We start from the raw sequence: 16,142 nt of genomic DNA on the forward strand, positions 1-16,142 counted from the left end.
CTTCCTAGAACTGTTTCCCAGCTGACATGGATACAAGATCCTGAAAGAAAGAAAGAATCCTCAAGAAAACCAAACCCACTCCTGGAAAACTCTTACTTAAGATGCCAGTTTTACAACAATGGTCAGGGCATTTCATGTTCTTCCTGAACATGAGAGTTTAATTCACAAAACAATGGAAAACCAGGAAGTGCTGAGTTAAGGTCCCTCCACGTATCTCTCACAGAGCACCACTATAAAAAAAGCAATTGCTAGCAAGGGAATAAGATGGGATTTTATGTCCCTACAATGAACGCTTAAAGATGCTCCAGAGGACTGACAAGAACAGGAACTGTCAGAAGTTGAGGAAGGGAAAACTTTTCCCCCTCAGGAGCAGAGTGGGAACTCCCATTCCCTGTATCAGACCACATTCTACTCCCACCAGTCACCCACTGTACACACAGACATCACTGCCACAAAGAAAAGGACTTTATTTGTACTTAACAGCTTCTGCCATGTTCTCCTCAGCTTTCTCAGGAGCACATGGACATCCAGCAAGGCTGAGGGGCAGCAGAGGAGCACAGAGTCCTCCTCAAACACTGACAGGGAATCTCAGTCTCATACAAGGAACACAAATCCCAGAATTCCAGAGTGGTTTGGGTTGGAAGGGATCTTTAAGATAATATCATTCCATCCCCTTCCACTAGCCCAGGTTGCTCCAAGCCCTGTCCAACCTGGTCTTGGACACTTCCAGGGATGGGGCAGTCACAGCTTCTCTGGGCAACCTGTGCCAGGGCCTCACCACCCTCACAGACAATTCCTTCCCAATATCCCATCTCTCCCTGCCCTCTGGCAGTGGGAAGCCATTCCCTGTGTCCTGTCCCTCCATCCCTTGTCCCAGTCTCTCTCCAGCTCTCCTGGAGCCCCTTTAGGCCCTGCAAGGGGCTCTCAGCTCTCCCTGGAGCCTTCTCTTCTCCATGTGAACACCCCCAGCTTTCCCAGCCTTTCCTCCCAACTGTTCCATCCCTCTGATCATCTTCATGGCCCTCTATCATGGAGTTAATTTTCCTTCAAAAGGAGCAAAACTGACAACAAAGCCCAACATTTTTTGGTTGAGACAACTCTTCCCTGAGGACCTAGAAAATCAGCTTCCATTTGAAATGAGTCTGCCTGCAGCATCCTGGAAGGTCCCTGAGGTACCTGTGCACTCCCTGGCTTCCAGAGAAGTTATTCTGACATAAGTGATGAGAAAAATAAAATATTTTTGTTTTATCTGACTGTTTGTCAGAGCAAAACAAAAACACTTATAAAAGCCGTGCACTGGCTGATCAAGTCAGGTGCCTCTGGATCAAGCAACACTTATTCTCTGCAGTATTCCCCTTAATCCTGACTAAAAGGACTGGAAAAGCAAGGAGGGATTGATAAACACTGAATATACTCAAAAAAAGAAGGAGGAATTACTGAGGACATGTTCCTTAGGGAAGGTACATCCACTGATTTCAGGTTCAGACTGAAATATCTGAGCACAATTATATAAAGTGGCATGGAACAAACACACCAAAGTACACTGGGCTGAATATTGTTTTTCTGGTAACTGTTTAAGGGTCAAAATACCCTTTAAAAACCCCACAAGGTGTTCCAGAGCTGTGCTGCAAGAACTGAGCAGAAGGTATCACAGACACCAGATTTTTTACCTATTTTATCTCTGAAACAGTGGAGTGTCTGGAGTCATTAAAGAGGCAGATTAGGATTAGCAGGACTAATTTCTACAGTGTCATTCACATGGGATTATTCCTCTGGGAGCTGTTCCAAGTAATGGAAATTAAATAACAGGTACAAGCGTGGCATTTAAACTTGGCCTTAAGGCCTTTCTGGGGGACACATTTTTTTTTTTAGATGGGAATTCCTAAATTGCTGCTCCTCCTGCTCCTCTCCTCTACTTCTCCCTACTTTTCTACCCCCCCAACACGTGTATGTTTGATGAAAAGCCACAAAAGCTTCTCCAGAAATGAAATCAAGCTCAAAATTCCTTCTCAGTGAGATGTTAATAATCCTGTTCAGAAAAAGATGAGGATGAAAACCTTTCATGGAGATAAACAGTATTAAAACTACAAACAAACTGATTTTTTTTTTTTTTTGGCAGGGTTAATTTTGAAGTGCAGGAATTCTGGTGTGAAGTCTGAATGTCACTAATAGCTGCATTTGGGGTAATCCAGAACCCCAGAGTACAAAAGCAATGGTCAAAGAGTTGCATCTGACATTACAAAAAGCTGAGGAAAACAAAATTAGGAGTAAAAACTGAAAAAAACCTTCTTTTTAGCCTGTACTAATGGGACAAACCAGCAGTTTGGCCATAATAATTATACATATTTTTACAGAATACATGTATTTTGATGGTAAAAACACATCCAGAAAGCTCCAGTTGTGCCACAGTGAGCACAAGAGCAAAGCAAGAGATGGTTCATTAAAAAAACCCTGAGAACAGAAAAATCCCAGCATATATCATCAAAAACACATGGATTCCTATTCCTGAAAGACTTGACAGCAATATCCCATTTCTCTACTCACATTCAAAAGTACATTTTCAGAAAACAGAATTCCAGAATTACCTGAGATTTCAGAACAAGAAGTTTCTCATTTAAAATGTCTGTGCTTAGGCTGGGGTTTTATTCTTTCTTATCTTTTCCCTCCTGAAGATAACCCTGACCATGAGAAACACAAAACATCTGCTCCAAAGGCATTTTTAATCCCACATCTGGATGATGCTCCAGAGGAAGGGAACCAGATGTACTAACTTAAAAGTTTCTGATGCTCTTATTCAGTGAAAAAGGAGGTTTATATTCCCAACTGATTGATATTCCCAAAGCATAATTCTTTAGGAAGAACCACAAATATTTAAATACTTGAAGAGAAATCCCAAATAGAAAAAAAAATTACAGAGTTGACATTTTTATCTTTAGCTATTTAACTATACTTTTCCTCTAGGATATTGTATTTGAGGGGAGGGTGAATTGAAGGAGGAATGATGGGTGGTGCAGGCAGGGAATCTGACTCTGAAACAGCATCAAAGACTGTCCTAAGATCTCCTGGGATCCTGCTTGGTGGAGACAGAAAAAAATATATTAATAATGACCCAAATAAACACCAACTCCCCTTTCTCCACTTGATTGTTGCTTCCTTTTATACACAGGAACTAAAATGTTTGTCTGTTTACATGTAAACAAACCATATATACATTTTAATCTCAAAAACTGATGGGAATTTAAGTGTTTGGATTTTATCCAGCCATATAAAATGCTTTGTTTAAACTGAGATAAACCCTGAATGAGCCTGGCACAGCCTCTGCCCTGTGACAGGGAAGGGAAACACCACCTGGAGATGGCTGTGCACACACCTGAATCAACGCTGATAATTCTCCCAAAATTCTCCTAATTCTCCCAAATGAGATGAGATGAGAACTGCCCTGGGCTCTGAATTCAGCATCCAGGGGCTTCCTCTCCCCACTTATTACATCCCACCCTTCCCAGGAACGGCTCACTCAGGTAGATGGAATTATTCAGACCTTGAATCTGAATCCCAGAATGGTTTGGGCTGGAAGGGACCTTAAAGCCCATCTCATTCCACCCCCTGCCATGGGCAGGGACACCTTCCACTAGCCCAGGTTGCTCCAAGCTGTCAACTGGACCTTGGACACCCAGGGATCAGGGGCCAGCCACAGCTTCTCTGGGCAACCTGTGCCAGGGCCTGCCCACCCTCCCAGCCAGGAATTCCTATAACCTGGAGACAGCGAAGACCCTCAGAGTAATTTCTTTGTGAACCAGCTGGTCACTGAAATGACAATAAAAAATTGGGGAGAACAGAGGCCATGGGGACAGGAAAGCCACGTTTTCCACGTGACCAACCTGCTGGACTGGAGGAAGGGGAGCACAGCACTCCCTGAGAGCCTGGCAAAGGGAATCCGTGAGGGAATTGTAAAAGCAAATCAGAGACTCAACTGCTCCTCTGGAAGAGATTAGATAACGCTGTGCAAAGAGAGAGAGGGGTGAAAAAGCAGGGAGGGCAGGAGAGGTGAAGGGGAGACACACAGGGGCAGAGGTCAGGGGGTTCCCCGAAAGACACGGGTGGAATGGGATGAGAAAATGGGAAAAGCACACACTGGGATTGGAGCCCAATCCTGAGGCATAAAGGCCCTACAATGAGGTGAATCACAGCTCCAGTGGTTTTTGATTCCTGTGACTGTTCTCCAAGCCAACCCAAACACTGATTTCCATGTTCCACTTTACCAGCACAGGTAGGAAGTGTTTCTTCTGCTGAAGCTGCCAAATGAAATCACACCATTCCCATTGAACACCTCACATCTAAAATCCACCTTCATTTCACGCCAGTGGCTGGGAAAACTCTCCTGTCACCATTTGCCAACTGCAGATTCCAGTGTCAGTAACTTCAGGTAAACAGTGTAAAAAAAATAAAAAAAAAAAAGGAAGCATGAAAATAATGGGATTTAAGTAAAAGGACCAGTTCTCTTTGGTTCCAAGCTGAGGCATTCATAGAATCATGGAATGTTTGGTGGGAAAGGACCTTAAAGTCCACCTCATTCCAAAGCCCTGCCATGGGCAGGGACACCTTCCACTCCAATTCATGTTTGTGGCAACTGCAAGTCTATAAAGGTCCAGACTTCTGAGCTCAAATAAACATATTTATTAGAAGCTAAATGACCTAATAGATTTCAAACCTAAATATAACTATTTAAAACTACTTAACAAGCAACTTTCCTGTTGGAATTAGAATGCATTAAATAATAACACATGCTAATGAAATTAGAATGCATTAAATAATAATCTCCTATAATGACACTGTAATACATTAAATAATTCTAACCCAAAGGGAGCCTGATCTGCCATGGAAAACATGCAGGGAATAAAGTGGGGCACTCCTGCACTTCTCCCAACGCTGGCCAACCCCAGCCATGGACCTCACACAAGTCACATACACTAACTCCCAATATGTTTTAAAATATAGAAGCACTGAACTAATGTAAACTTCAAAAAAAAAAAAAAAAAGGCCTCAAAACAGTCTTTTATATTTCTCCACACAACATTTGCTAAGAATAAACCCTTTAGTCATGCTCTAGAAATCTGATGAGTGGTCCAGAGCAATGGTGGAATTGTTTTAGAAAATGCAAATAGTGCCCAGTGCCAGGATTATCCCGACATGTGGTGCCTGCAGAGCCGTGGGGATTAAATGTTTGACAGTCTCTGTTTGTGGATAATGGAGAAAACCCAAAACAAGAATCCCTGTGAGATGCTTGTAAACTTAATTTAGAAAAATCAAAGAGCAAAGCAACTGATTACACAGCTCTTGTTTACAGAAACAAGTTTTTAATTTGCCAGCGGATTTGTGAAAGCCAACACAAATGATAATCCCAGAATCCCAGGATGGATTGGGTTGGAAAGGACTTTAAAGCTCAGCTCATTCCACCCCCTGCCATGGGCAGGGACACCTTCCACTCTCCCAGGTTGCTCCAAACCCCATCCAACCTGGCCTTGGACACTTCCAAGGATCCAGGGGCAGCCACAGCTTCTCTGGGCAACCTGTGCCATGGCATCACCACCCTCCCAGCCAGGAATTCCTTCCCAATATCCCACCTAACCCTGCCCTCTGTCAGTGGGAAGCCATTCCCTGTGTCCTGTCACTTCAGGCCCTTGTAAAATTCATGCAGAGGATGCCCAAGAACATTTTAGGGTGAAAAAAATCCATCCATACAAATCCAACAACACATTCCTCACTATTTTCAAAACCACACACACCAGCTCCATGGAATCACTCTGTTTTATTTTGAATTTCCAAGTAACTGGAATAGTTTATTCCAGGTAGCAACGGAAGGTGTTTGGTATTAATGAATTTGTCAACCACAATTCCCCCCAAATTTTTTATGCAGTGCATGGCCAGCACATTGAAACTGGGACCTGGGAGTTACACACTCAGCTGGCACCACTGGAATTCAGACAGGATTGTCATGGGCACCCCTGTAACAGCAGTTCAAGTCACCAGACCTCAGTGACCACAAAAAAATATCGTTTCCTTCTGATTCACTAACTTTGACAGGACTTTTGTAAGGAGTTTCAATATCCTCACTCCCTACTCAGATTTCCAGCACAGCAGCAGAAGGAAATAAAGTGTTTTAAAAGCAAGGGCAAAATCTCAGCTAAAACAGAGCCAATGTGTGAAACTGCTTTGAATTTTTCAGCTTACAAGATTCCCAGGTGCCAGTGCTAAGTATTAGGGCATATAAATATATAAAATCTCATTTAAAGATGTCTTGCTATTTAGTTTCATTTTCTACTACCTAAAAAGACTCACACTGGGAGGTGGAATTCAGCACCACCAATTTTAAAGAGTATGGCACTTAAATGAATACAAAATATTGTTCTAAAAGACACATTCTCACCTTTCTTTCACATGTTAAAGTAAGAACTGATGTATTTTACCATTTTTCCCCCATTCATCATGTGTTAAGGGTCAACTGTGTAGAATTAAACTAAAGCGAGGGTTTAAAAGTGTTTGATAGAAAGAAATGACCTTAAACTTGCTGAAATCATGATGAAAGAGACTGGAGCTCTTCAAGGCATGTTCTGGACTTAAAATCCAAGCAGCAAGGAAATATTATATTATCCATCTCCATATCTTTCTGTGTTTTAGAATGAAAGACTTCTCACACCCCAACATGAACAAGGAAAACCCAAACCTTTCCTTCTTTTTTCTGCTCCCAGCTTCTCTCCTTCAAGAAATGCTCATTAAAGGGAAAAGCTTCCAGGAATGGAAAACAGCATCCAGGACATTAAAAATCCAGCTTAGGAGTTCAAAACAACCCCCTACTCCAGGTGTTTGACTAAAAAGTTTCTAAATTTTCTTTAAAATTTTCATCTCAAAGCAACCTGCTTGGAAAGATCACAAGTAATCTGGGATGAGTGGATTTTTAAACCTCTTCAGGACAAAATTACAAACTATTTGAAAACAGGGGTGGTGATGTTTAATAAATTCTGTACTTAACACAAAAACTGATGCTCTCACACTTGGGATTCAGTGCCACACTCTCCTAGAAATAACTGAATAGTTATCTTGGATAATCTCACTATCCAGTGAAAAAGTAAAGCTTTTGTAAACAAAACAACCCATAAATTTACTAAAATATTCTGGTTTACTCCAGTAACACTCCAGTGTTTATTTTAAAGACTATCTTTTAAAGAATGTATTCAAACTGCCAGTGTCTCCCTGCCTGCAGGAGCTGACAGTGATACAATTTTGGGTTGACTCACTGATACTGTGTGTTCACACAAGAAATGCACATTAAAGTCCCATTGCTTCATGCTCCAGGGTGGGTCCTGCAGACAGGGAACTTTCCCCAGGGAAAAAAAACCCCAGGATATAAGCAACTACACATTTTTACAAGCAGCCACTGGTATCACAACTCTTATTTTGGAAAGTTGAAATTCCTGCTCTTTCCACCAAAACCAAATGCACAAACAGAAAGAATGGGTAAGAGCAGCATTAATCCACCAATTTTGACACTATTTGTATTTTAGGATGATGAAAACACCTTTAAATTTTAAAGAAACCACGTCTGGGAGGATGCTGGTTGGTGTCAAGGTGCTGTTTCAGGTTAGATTCAAGAGGCTAGGAAAAGAACAGTGTGGAATTCTCTAAGACACTGGAAAGCAGCTACTACAAGGAGGAGATTTAGGAATAAAGAGCAGAAAATCCAGGATTCTCCAGCCAGGCAATCAGGGGTTTCTCTGCCAGCCAGAAGACTACTTAGCTGCCTTGTAACACAAGTGACAGAACAAATGCAAATCTTCTATTCTATTGAAAAAAAATCAAAGGGAATCGTTGCCCCACAGCATCAGTATATCTATTCTTGGGAAAAAAAGGAGAGAAACCACTCATGAGTGCCTGCAGGACCTGTATCCCAGTCCTGCCCAGCAGCAGAGATCCAGATCAGCTGGTAACTACGAACTGTGGAATAACCCCCAACCTTTGGAAATGACACACAGCAGGACATCGCTCCCACCAACACCAGTTTAACCACTCCCTCCACTGCTGGGGGTGTCCTTCCAAAGCGGGGTGGGCTGGGGGCTTCCCTGCCATGCAGAACACATCCTAAAAGGATAAATTTATCTGCTGTGAGGTTTCCAGCACGGTTTATCTCGTTCATGGAGCGGGAAGATGTGTCAGGAAGCACAGGGTGGCTTCACCCTGCAGGGCAGCCCGGAGATCTCCCGGGTGTTACCCGAGTGTCAGAAGCACCTTCGGGTGGGTGCTCAGCGAGGGAATGAGGTTCAGGAAAGAGCCTGGAAAAGCCGCCTGGGGGAAAGGGATGCAGGATGCCATCCCACTGCACATCAGCAGTGTTACCAGGCTGCCCAGAGAAGCCTTGGCTGCCCCATCCCTGAAGCGTCCAAGGACAGGTTGGAGCAACCCGGTCTAGCGGAGGGTGTCCCTGCCCATGGCAGGGAGAGGGGCTTCCAGGTCCCTTCCCACCCGGACCACTCTGGAATTCCAGGATTCCAGGACTGCCCTTCCACGATCTCGCCCTCCCCGCGCGAGCCCCGGTTAAGGCAGGGAGCGAACTTTAATCAAGGGAAGGCGAAGCAGCGCCCGCCGGGTCCTGCACCGCCAAGCAATCCGCACACGGGGCAGCTCCGGGGACACCGGGAGCGCCCGAACGGAAAGCCGGCGGGAGGCCGGGGGGGATAACTCCGGGAGGGCCCCTCTCCTTCCCAGCGCCCCCGGAAGGCGCAGGTGGCCGGCGCTGCGCCTCCCTCCCCGACGCGGACTGAGCCTTGCGCAGGGCGGCACGAAGAGCCGCCCATCGGGCCGTTCTCCCTCGCCCCAGGAACCGTGGGCTGCGCGGCGGCTGCACATGGCGGCGCTTGCTCGCATCGGGGCCCGCCGCGCCGGGCGCGTCCGCTGCTCACTCCGCCGCCGCGCCGCCATGGCCGGCGCGGGGGCCTCGGGTCGTGCGGGGCCGCGGGCCGGGGATCAGGCGCCGGGGACAGGGCCCCCCGGGGACAGGGACGGGCTCGGGCGGGACGGTCGGGCGGGGCCGGGCCCCGCTCGCTGCGGCACCGTGCCGCCGCCAGCCTGCGGCCGCGACGTGAGCCCGCGAGCGCCCCCGCGGGGCGCCGCGGGAGCGGGGCCACGGCCGCTCCGGGCTGAGGGGTGTTCCCGGCCCGCGGGGATCGCTACCCGGCTGGAAGGTGCGTCTCCCGCTGGAAGGTGGATCCCGCCTGGAAGAGTGGATCCCCGGCTGGAAAGGTGGATCCCGGCTGAAGAGATGGATCCGGCTGGAATGGATGGATGCCCCCGGCTGGAAGGTGGATCCCCGCCTGGAGGCTGTTTCCAGCCCCACGTCAGTGTGGTTGCCATCCCGACCCGGAGGCTCCCTGTGGTGTTTCTCCCCACCTGGAGGCTGTTTCCCGCCGTGCCTGGGGACTGTTTTCCTCCCTGCTTGGAGGCTGTTTCCATCCCCGCTTAGAAGTTATTTCCCTTCCTGGAGGCAGTTTCTCTCCCTTCCTGGAGGCTGTTTCCAGTCCTACCTGGAGGCTGTGCCTCTGCCTTGGAGCTTGTTTCCATCCTTACCTGAAGGCTGTTTCCCTCCCTGCTTGGAGGTTATTTCCCCACCTGGACGCTGTTTCCATCCTTACTTGGGGGCAGTTTTCCTCCCTACGTGGGTGCTGTTCTCCCTACCCAGGGGCAGTTTCCATCCCTACCTGAAGGCAGTTCCTCTCCCTGCTGGAGGCTGTTTTCCTCCCTACCTGGTGGATGTGCCTCTCCCTATCTGGAGGCAGTGTCCATCCCTATGTGGAGGCTGTACTTCTCCCTACATGAACGCTGTTTCCCTCCCTGCTTGGAGGTTATTTCCCTACCTGGAGGTAGTTTTCCTCCCTACCTGGAGGCTGTTTCCATCCTTACTCGGGGGCAGCTTTCTCCCCTGCCTGGAGGCTGTGTTGCTTCCCACCCGGAGGCAGTTTCCCTCCCTACCTGGAGGCTGTTTCCCTACATGGAGGCTGTTCCCCTACCTGGAGGCTGTTCTTCTCCCTGCCCAGAGGCTGTTTCCCTCCCTACTTGGAGGTTATCTGCCTACCTGGAGACAGTTTCTTTCCCTACCTGTAGACTGTATTCCTCCCTACCTGAAGGCTGTTTCCATCCCTACAGGTAGACTGTTTTTCTCCCGACCTGGAGGCTGTTTCCATCCCTACTTGCAGATTGTTTCCCTGCCTGGAAGCTGTATTCCTCCCTACTTGGAGACTGTTTCCATCCTTACCTGGAGGCAGTTTTCTTCCCAACCCCGGAGAATGCCACTGTCACTGTTCCCTCAACCCACTGACCACCCAACTCCAGCCAAACTTCCCCTCATTTCCCTCCCAACAGCATCATATCCAAATCTCACACCTTATCTGCCCCCTACTTCCCATTTTAAGACTGGTCTACAAAAGGAGTGGATAAATTAAATCAGGGGAAAAAAAGTGCCTCTCTGCCAGTGAGATCCTTCTCTGTGACAGATTTCCTGGAGGAGCCCGGCACTTCCAGAGGCAGCGACAACTCCTTGTACTCTGTGGCTCAACTTTCCTGCCCCACCAGAGCAGCCTGGGAGGTTCCCAACAAAACACTTATTTCTGGGGGAAGACACTTGATCCTCAAACTGTGAGGAAGAAGAAAAAGGTATTTCCAAGTGTGACCTCAGGATAATTGTGGTGTGATCCACGGACCTGCAGTTCCATGGATCTGGGACCGCAAACTCTTCCCAGAGTCAGTGGTTTAGACAGGGAAGGAATTCCTGGCTGTGAGGGTGGGGAGGCCCTGGCACAGGTTGCCCAGAGAAGCTGTGGCTGCCCCTGGATCCCTGGAGGTGTCCAAGGCCAGGTTGGATGGGGCTTGGAGCAACCTGGGCTGGTGGAAGGTGTCCCTGCCCATGGCAGGGGGTGGGACTGGATGGACTTTAAGGCCCCTTCCAACCCCAAACCAGTCTGGGATTCCGTGATTCTATGACAATTCTGGGGAACAAACTGAGTTTGTCCACACATTTATTCAGAATGTCAGGAATTCCCATCCCACGTGCCATGACAGGCCCAGATCAGCCTCAAGACCAGTTCTGTCTAGTGAGGAAAAGCTGTGAGGTGTGAGAAGCACAGATAAGATAATTTAGGAAGACAAGTTTGGTCATGTGTCCCCCTCCTAAATAAAGTAATTCCTGTTATATAGAGCAATATCCTGCCTAATTCAGGGGAGAATTAGCAAATACCAGTGAAACTTTTCTCTGAGTCAGGAGAAACACATGGATTTTACAGCAATTTAAAAAAAAAAACCCACACTATTTTAATCATAATAGAAAAAGGCACATTTATAAAGTCATCAAAATTAATTAGACCCATTTGGAAAATAAATTAATACATTTTCACGCTTCATGGGCAACAAGATTCATGTCTGCAACCCCATTATTATAATCTCTGAAGTCATTTTTTTTAACGACAGTTTATAACCTTTATCTCTAAAAATATTTATATTCCACAGAATGCTACATCAAGATTCGTAATTTAAGTTTCAATTAAACTTTTCCCCAAAATAACCATCACCTGAGAGGAAAGAAACACAGGGAAATGTGCTGACTTAAGATTCCCCCTGGTCTCTGTCTGCTTTACATTTTAATGTTCCTTATTCTGTTAATACATGTCAGGGCCACACCTCGTGTGGGAGGAAGTTGGTTTTGCAACCCTTTTGTAGGATTTACTGTTGAGAGGCAACACTTCTGGCAGGGAGGGAAGAGAGGATTGTTCCACAGTGAGGAGTTTTACACATCCCTGTGGCACTGGAGCATCTGGAATAACTGAATCTCTGCCTCCTGGTATTTGGGGCTCGGAAGAGCGAGCAAAGCTTTGCTTTGAGGGGGTTTGAATTTCCAGGAGTCACTTTTCTGGTAAAGCAGGTGTCACCAGGAGAAAAAATTAAGAAAAAAAAAAGGCAGGTTAAGCCCTTTTTTCCCCTCAGAAGTGTCTCAGCTCTGCACAGTAAAACATCAGCCACACACCTGCCCTCCTGTGCTAACCCACACTTCATGCACAGAGGAGTTCAGAAAATCACTTTTTCATGAAAAATGTGTGTCAACTTGCCTGGTGCAAACTGCCCACAATGATCTGTGTTAGCCAACATCCTGTGAACTTCTGCTTTACAAGTATCAGCAAGCACTTTGTCCCTGAGGCCATAAAATTCTGGTTTATAGCAACTCTGCAGAGCACACCGAGATAACTCAGCTCAGGACCAAGATTATTCGACATCTCTCTCTCCCCAGACTCTTCCAGGTGTATCTCTGATAAAAGCTGAGTATCAACAGAGTTCAGAAGAGACACCAGCACTGTCTGAGCTCCCCCTGTGCCAGCCCTGTGGGAAATGGGAAGCCTCCCTGACTCACCCCTGTTTGGGCTCCCAGGGAAACAACGTGACTCAATTAAGGCAGGTTTCTGGAGCTTCCCTCCCTTCACATTTGCTTTTGCAAAGACCATTTCCTCTGGATTGCTCAACAGCCTGCACTAAGACCAGCTCCTGTTGCATTACCAGTATTCAAAGGTAAAAAAAAAACAACAAACCCACTGAAATAGTTTCTGATCAGTGCTGATTCCCAGCTGTAAATTAAATGAAAAATGACTGTTTATGTCCATATTTCCATTTTCAGCTCTATAACAAATAGAGGCAGTGATCAGACAGCGTATCTGAATTGCACATCTAAATGGACTTGGGTTTGGTAATCCTTGCTAAGCTTATTTTTCTGTGAAATACTCTACATTCACGTCAAAGGCTCTGAACATTGTTTTCAATCTCTGATAAAACCCTTAATTCCATATCAGTAGGACCCTTAAGCAGGGCTTATCCTTCTATTCCATTACTTTCATGTAATCTAGAGGGCTGTGGGCTCCAATTTAAACGGAATCAGAGAGAAATCACCCAGAGAACCACCCCGTGCCTGTGCTTTTTCAGACCCACCAGTTCTCAGAGGAGGCAACGTTCCAACCAGAGGCACGGGAATGATATGGATAATCCCACCACAGAGGCTCTTCCTGCTCCACCTGTGGTTGGAGACCCTCACGTTGTGCTGGTTCCTCAGCTGGACAAGCCCCCCTTGCAGGTGGCTGGACCTCACCAGGCACCACAGCTCCTTAATCCACGACGCCGAGAAGTCGTGGGCAAAGGAGAACATTCCAAGTGCTGGTCTGGAAAGCACCACATCTCCTGTTTGATCCGTGCCCTTGAGAAGTTCAGTCAGTCCCACATTCCAGAGGGAGAGTTCAGTCAGTCCCACATTCCAGAGGGAAACCTCCCCACGGCTTCCAACCCCTCACAGCTCAAAGCGCCTCTTGGCTTCGTAGGCGATCATGCCGGCGATGGCGAGGGAGGAGGTGGCAGCGGGGGAAGGGGCGTTCCTGACGTGGAGGACCCTGCTCCCGAGGGCCCCGGTGCCTCCATCGAACACAAAGTCATCCACCAGATTCCCGTCGCTGTCCAGCGCCTGAGCTCTCACTCCGGAGGGGCCCCTGCAAAACCAAGGAGGAGCTCAGGAGACGTTTTCCTGCTGCTGGTGGAGATCAATTCCCTTGGGAAGGGGGACAGGGAGGAAGGCAGAGTGTGGAGTCAAAGCCTTTTAGGGGAGCTTGAACACTCGTGAGGCAGAGCAGGGGATGTCTCACAGTCATGGGATCGCTGAGGTTGGAAAAGCCCTCCCAGACCATCCGGTCCAACCTGTGGCCGATCCCCACCAGCCCAGAGCACTGAGTGCCGCGTCCAGTCATTCCTTGGACACCTCCAGGGATGGGGACTCCAAACCTCCCTGGGCAGCCCCTTCCAATGCCTGACCACCCTTTCCAGCAAGAAATCACTGCCACAGAACAAGGGCAGGCAGCCAAGCAGAGGATCTTCTCTGTCCTTCCTGGTTGAGAAGTTACTCTCCCACACCGCCACAAACATGCCCTGTCCTTCCAAGAAGGAAACCCTTTGTTTTGAAACACCAAACCTCATCAGACATGAATTTCATGCCTCTGGTGAGCTGCCAGACCTGGGTAACTCCTTCTCACCATGGCTGGCCTTTTCTTATTCTGTATTTTCTCCCTGCAAATGTTTGGACAGTTAAACCCTCCTCCATGTACTCAAATGCCTCCTCTTTCCTCACGAGCCTCTTCAGTCCCTTTGGCATTTCTGAACTCCTCTAAATTAGTTTCTCTCTCCACACAGCAAGAAACCAAACACAATTTTATTGAGATGATTAAACTAAGTCACTATTCACTCAGCAGCAACTCACAGTCTGGTTTCCCCTCTGAATTTCATGTTTTGCTTCCTTTGTGAACTCACATTACGTTCAGGCTACTGAATGTGTCACTAGGATAAAGAGGCCTTTTCTTTGTAGGGAATGTCACAGGAGTTCATTTCAGGCTCTGGAGAGTGTAGAAAGTCACATAACTGTTCATCAAACCTGCCTGTACACAAGCAAATACCATATAGAGGATTTTCCTGTACAAAGTGTCACAGAATGGTTTGGGTTGCAAGGGACATTAAAGCTCAGCTCATTCCACCCCCTGCCATGGGCAGGGACACCTTCCACTAGCCCAGGTTGCTCCAAGCCCTGTCCAACCTGGCCTTGGACACTTCCAGGGATCCAGGGGCAGCCACAGCTTCTCTGGGCAACCTGTGCCAGGGCCTTCCCACCCTCAAAGCCAAGAATTTCTTCTCAGTATCCCATCTATCCCTGCCCTCTGGCAGTGGGAAGCCATTCCCTCTTGTTCTGTCCCTCCATCCCTTGTCCACAGTCTCCATTTTTTTTGTCAGCTCCTTCAGGTCCTGGAAGGCCACAATTAGGTCACCCCGAAGCTTCTCTTCTCCAGGCTGAACAATCCCAATTGTCCCAGCCCTTCTCATAGCAGAGGTGATTCATCCCTCTGATCATCTTGGTGCCTCCTCTGGACTCACTCCAACAGCTCCATGTCCTTCCTGTGCTGGAATCCCAGAGCTGGAGGCAGCTCTGAGCTTCGGTAACATATTTTGGTGCAGGAAGAGAGAGAGCCCATGCCATGTTTGCCCCTTTTAAAACAAGATTTTCAACAAAGCCCCCGGGTGTTCCTGACAGGAGAAGCTTCCTTTACCTGAGCACGTCATTGGTGGTGACCTCAGGGATGAACCTCTGGAGCTGCTTCACCTGAGCACTGAGGGAACAGGCTCTGTACATCTCCCCCACGCCGTAGGACACGTTCCTGAGCACCAGCTTCCACAGCCCACTGCAGGGAGGGAAAAAAATAAATCACTGCAGCAAAAACAAATCTCCCACCAAAATGCAGCCAGGTCCAACTAAAGCTGTCAAAGAAGGCAGAAAATGCAACTGCATGGCAGGAATTCCCATTCCCAGCATCGGGGATCCCATATGCTTTCTATTTGAGGAACATATGTTTGCCCTTCCCTGCTCCAATAAATCTTTTTTTACAGGGATGGAGCATTGCATTTACATTCTCTGGGAATTAACCCTGAACTCCAGTCCTGGAAATGTTCGCAGCCAGGTTGGATGGAGCTTGGAGCAACCTGAGATAGTGGAAGGTGTCCCTGCCCATGGCAGGGGGTGGAATGAGATGAGCTTTAAGGTCCCTTCCAAACCATTCTGTGATTCCATGATTCCTTCCTACATCCAGCATTTTTCTCTGGTCCAGTCAAATGCCAAGGGAAGACAGACATGGCACTTGGGACTTTTTCCCCACAATCATCCTGAAAAGTTCATCCAACTCCTAAACCCCTCAGCTTTCAGTCACTGAATCTTGCTGTGCCTTTGCAAACCTTGTTTGCTCGCTCTGCTTTCCTCAAGTCTTCCCCTATAAAAATCCATAGGCAGTGATGAAGGTGCTTTCAACTATTTACTGAATAAACTGAATTAAACTGAGCTGTTTGACAGAAAGCTCTTTTCCAGTGCCCTGACCTGTTTTTCAGCCTTTCCTTGGATCCTCCATAATATTTTCATATTGTTTTTCAAGTCTAATTTCCAAAATTGAGCACTTGGTAATAAGCATTCCTATAGACACAGAATCCCAGAATGGTTTGGGTTGGAAGGGACCTTAAAGCCCAGCTCATTCCACCCCCTGCCA

At 47.4% G+C, this 16,142-nt stretch overlaps 2 protein-coding genes across 2 annotated transcripts in view; both read right to left on the reverse strand.

The window, feature by feature from the left end:
• Positions 1-8,970, reverse strand: part of SOS2 (SOS Ras/Rho guanine nucleotide exchange factor 2) — a 39,393-nt gene extending 30,423 nt beyond the window's left edge. Inside the window, exon 1 of the mRNA XM_029963575.1 lies at positions 8,821-8,970. Within this exon, the coding sequence (XP_029819435.1) occupies positions 8,821-8,970 (150 nt within the window). The remainder of the gene's footprint in view (positions 1-8,820) is intronic.
• Positions 8,971-11,331: 2,361 nt separating this feature from the next.
• Positions 11,332-16,142, reverse strand: part of L2HGDH (L-2-hydroxyglutarate dehydrogenase) — a 14,428-nt gene continuing 9,617 nt past the window's right edge. The window contains exons 9-10 of the mRNA XM_018088397.2: positions 15,159-15,290; positions 11,332-13,559 (exon numbers count right to left, since the gene is read on the reverse strand). Coding sequence (XP_017943886.1) covers positions 13,364-13,559; positions 15,159-15,290 — 328 coding nt within the window. The 3' untranslated portion in view covers positions 11,332-13,363. The remainder of the gene's footprint in view (positions 13,560-15,158; positions 15,291-16,142) is intronic.

Source organism: Manacus vitellinus, unplaced genomic scaffold (genome assembly GCF_001715985.3).
Source record: "Manacus vitellinus isolate BGI_N305 unplaced genomic scaffold, ASM171598v3 scaffold_103_pilon, whole genome shotgun sequence".
Classification (NCBI taxonomy): domain Eukaryota; kingdom Metazoa; phylum Chordata; class Aves; order Passeriformes; family Pipridae; genus Manacus; species Manacus vitellinus.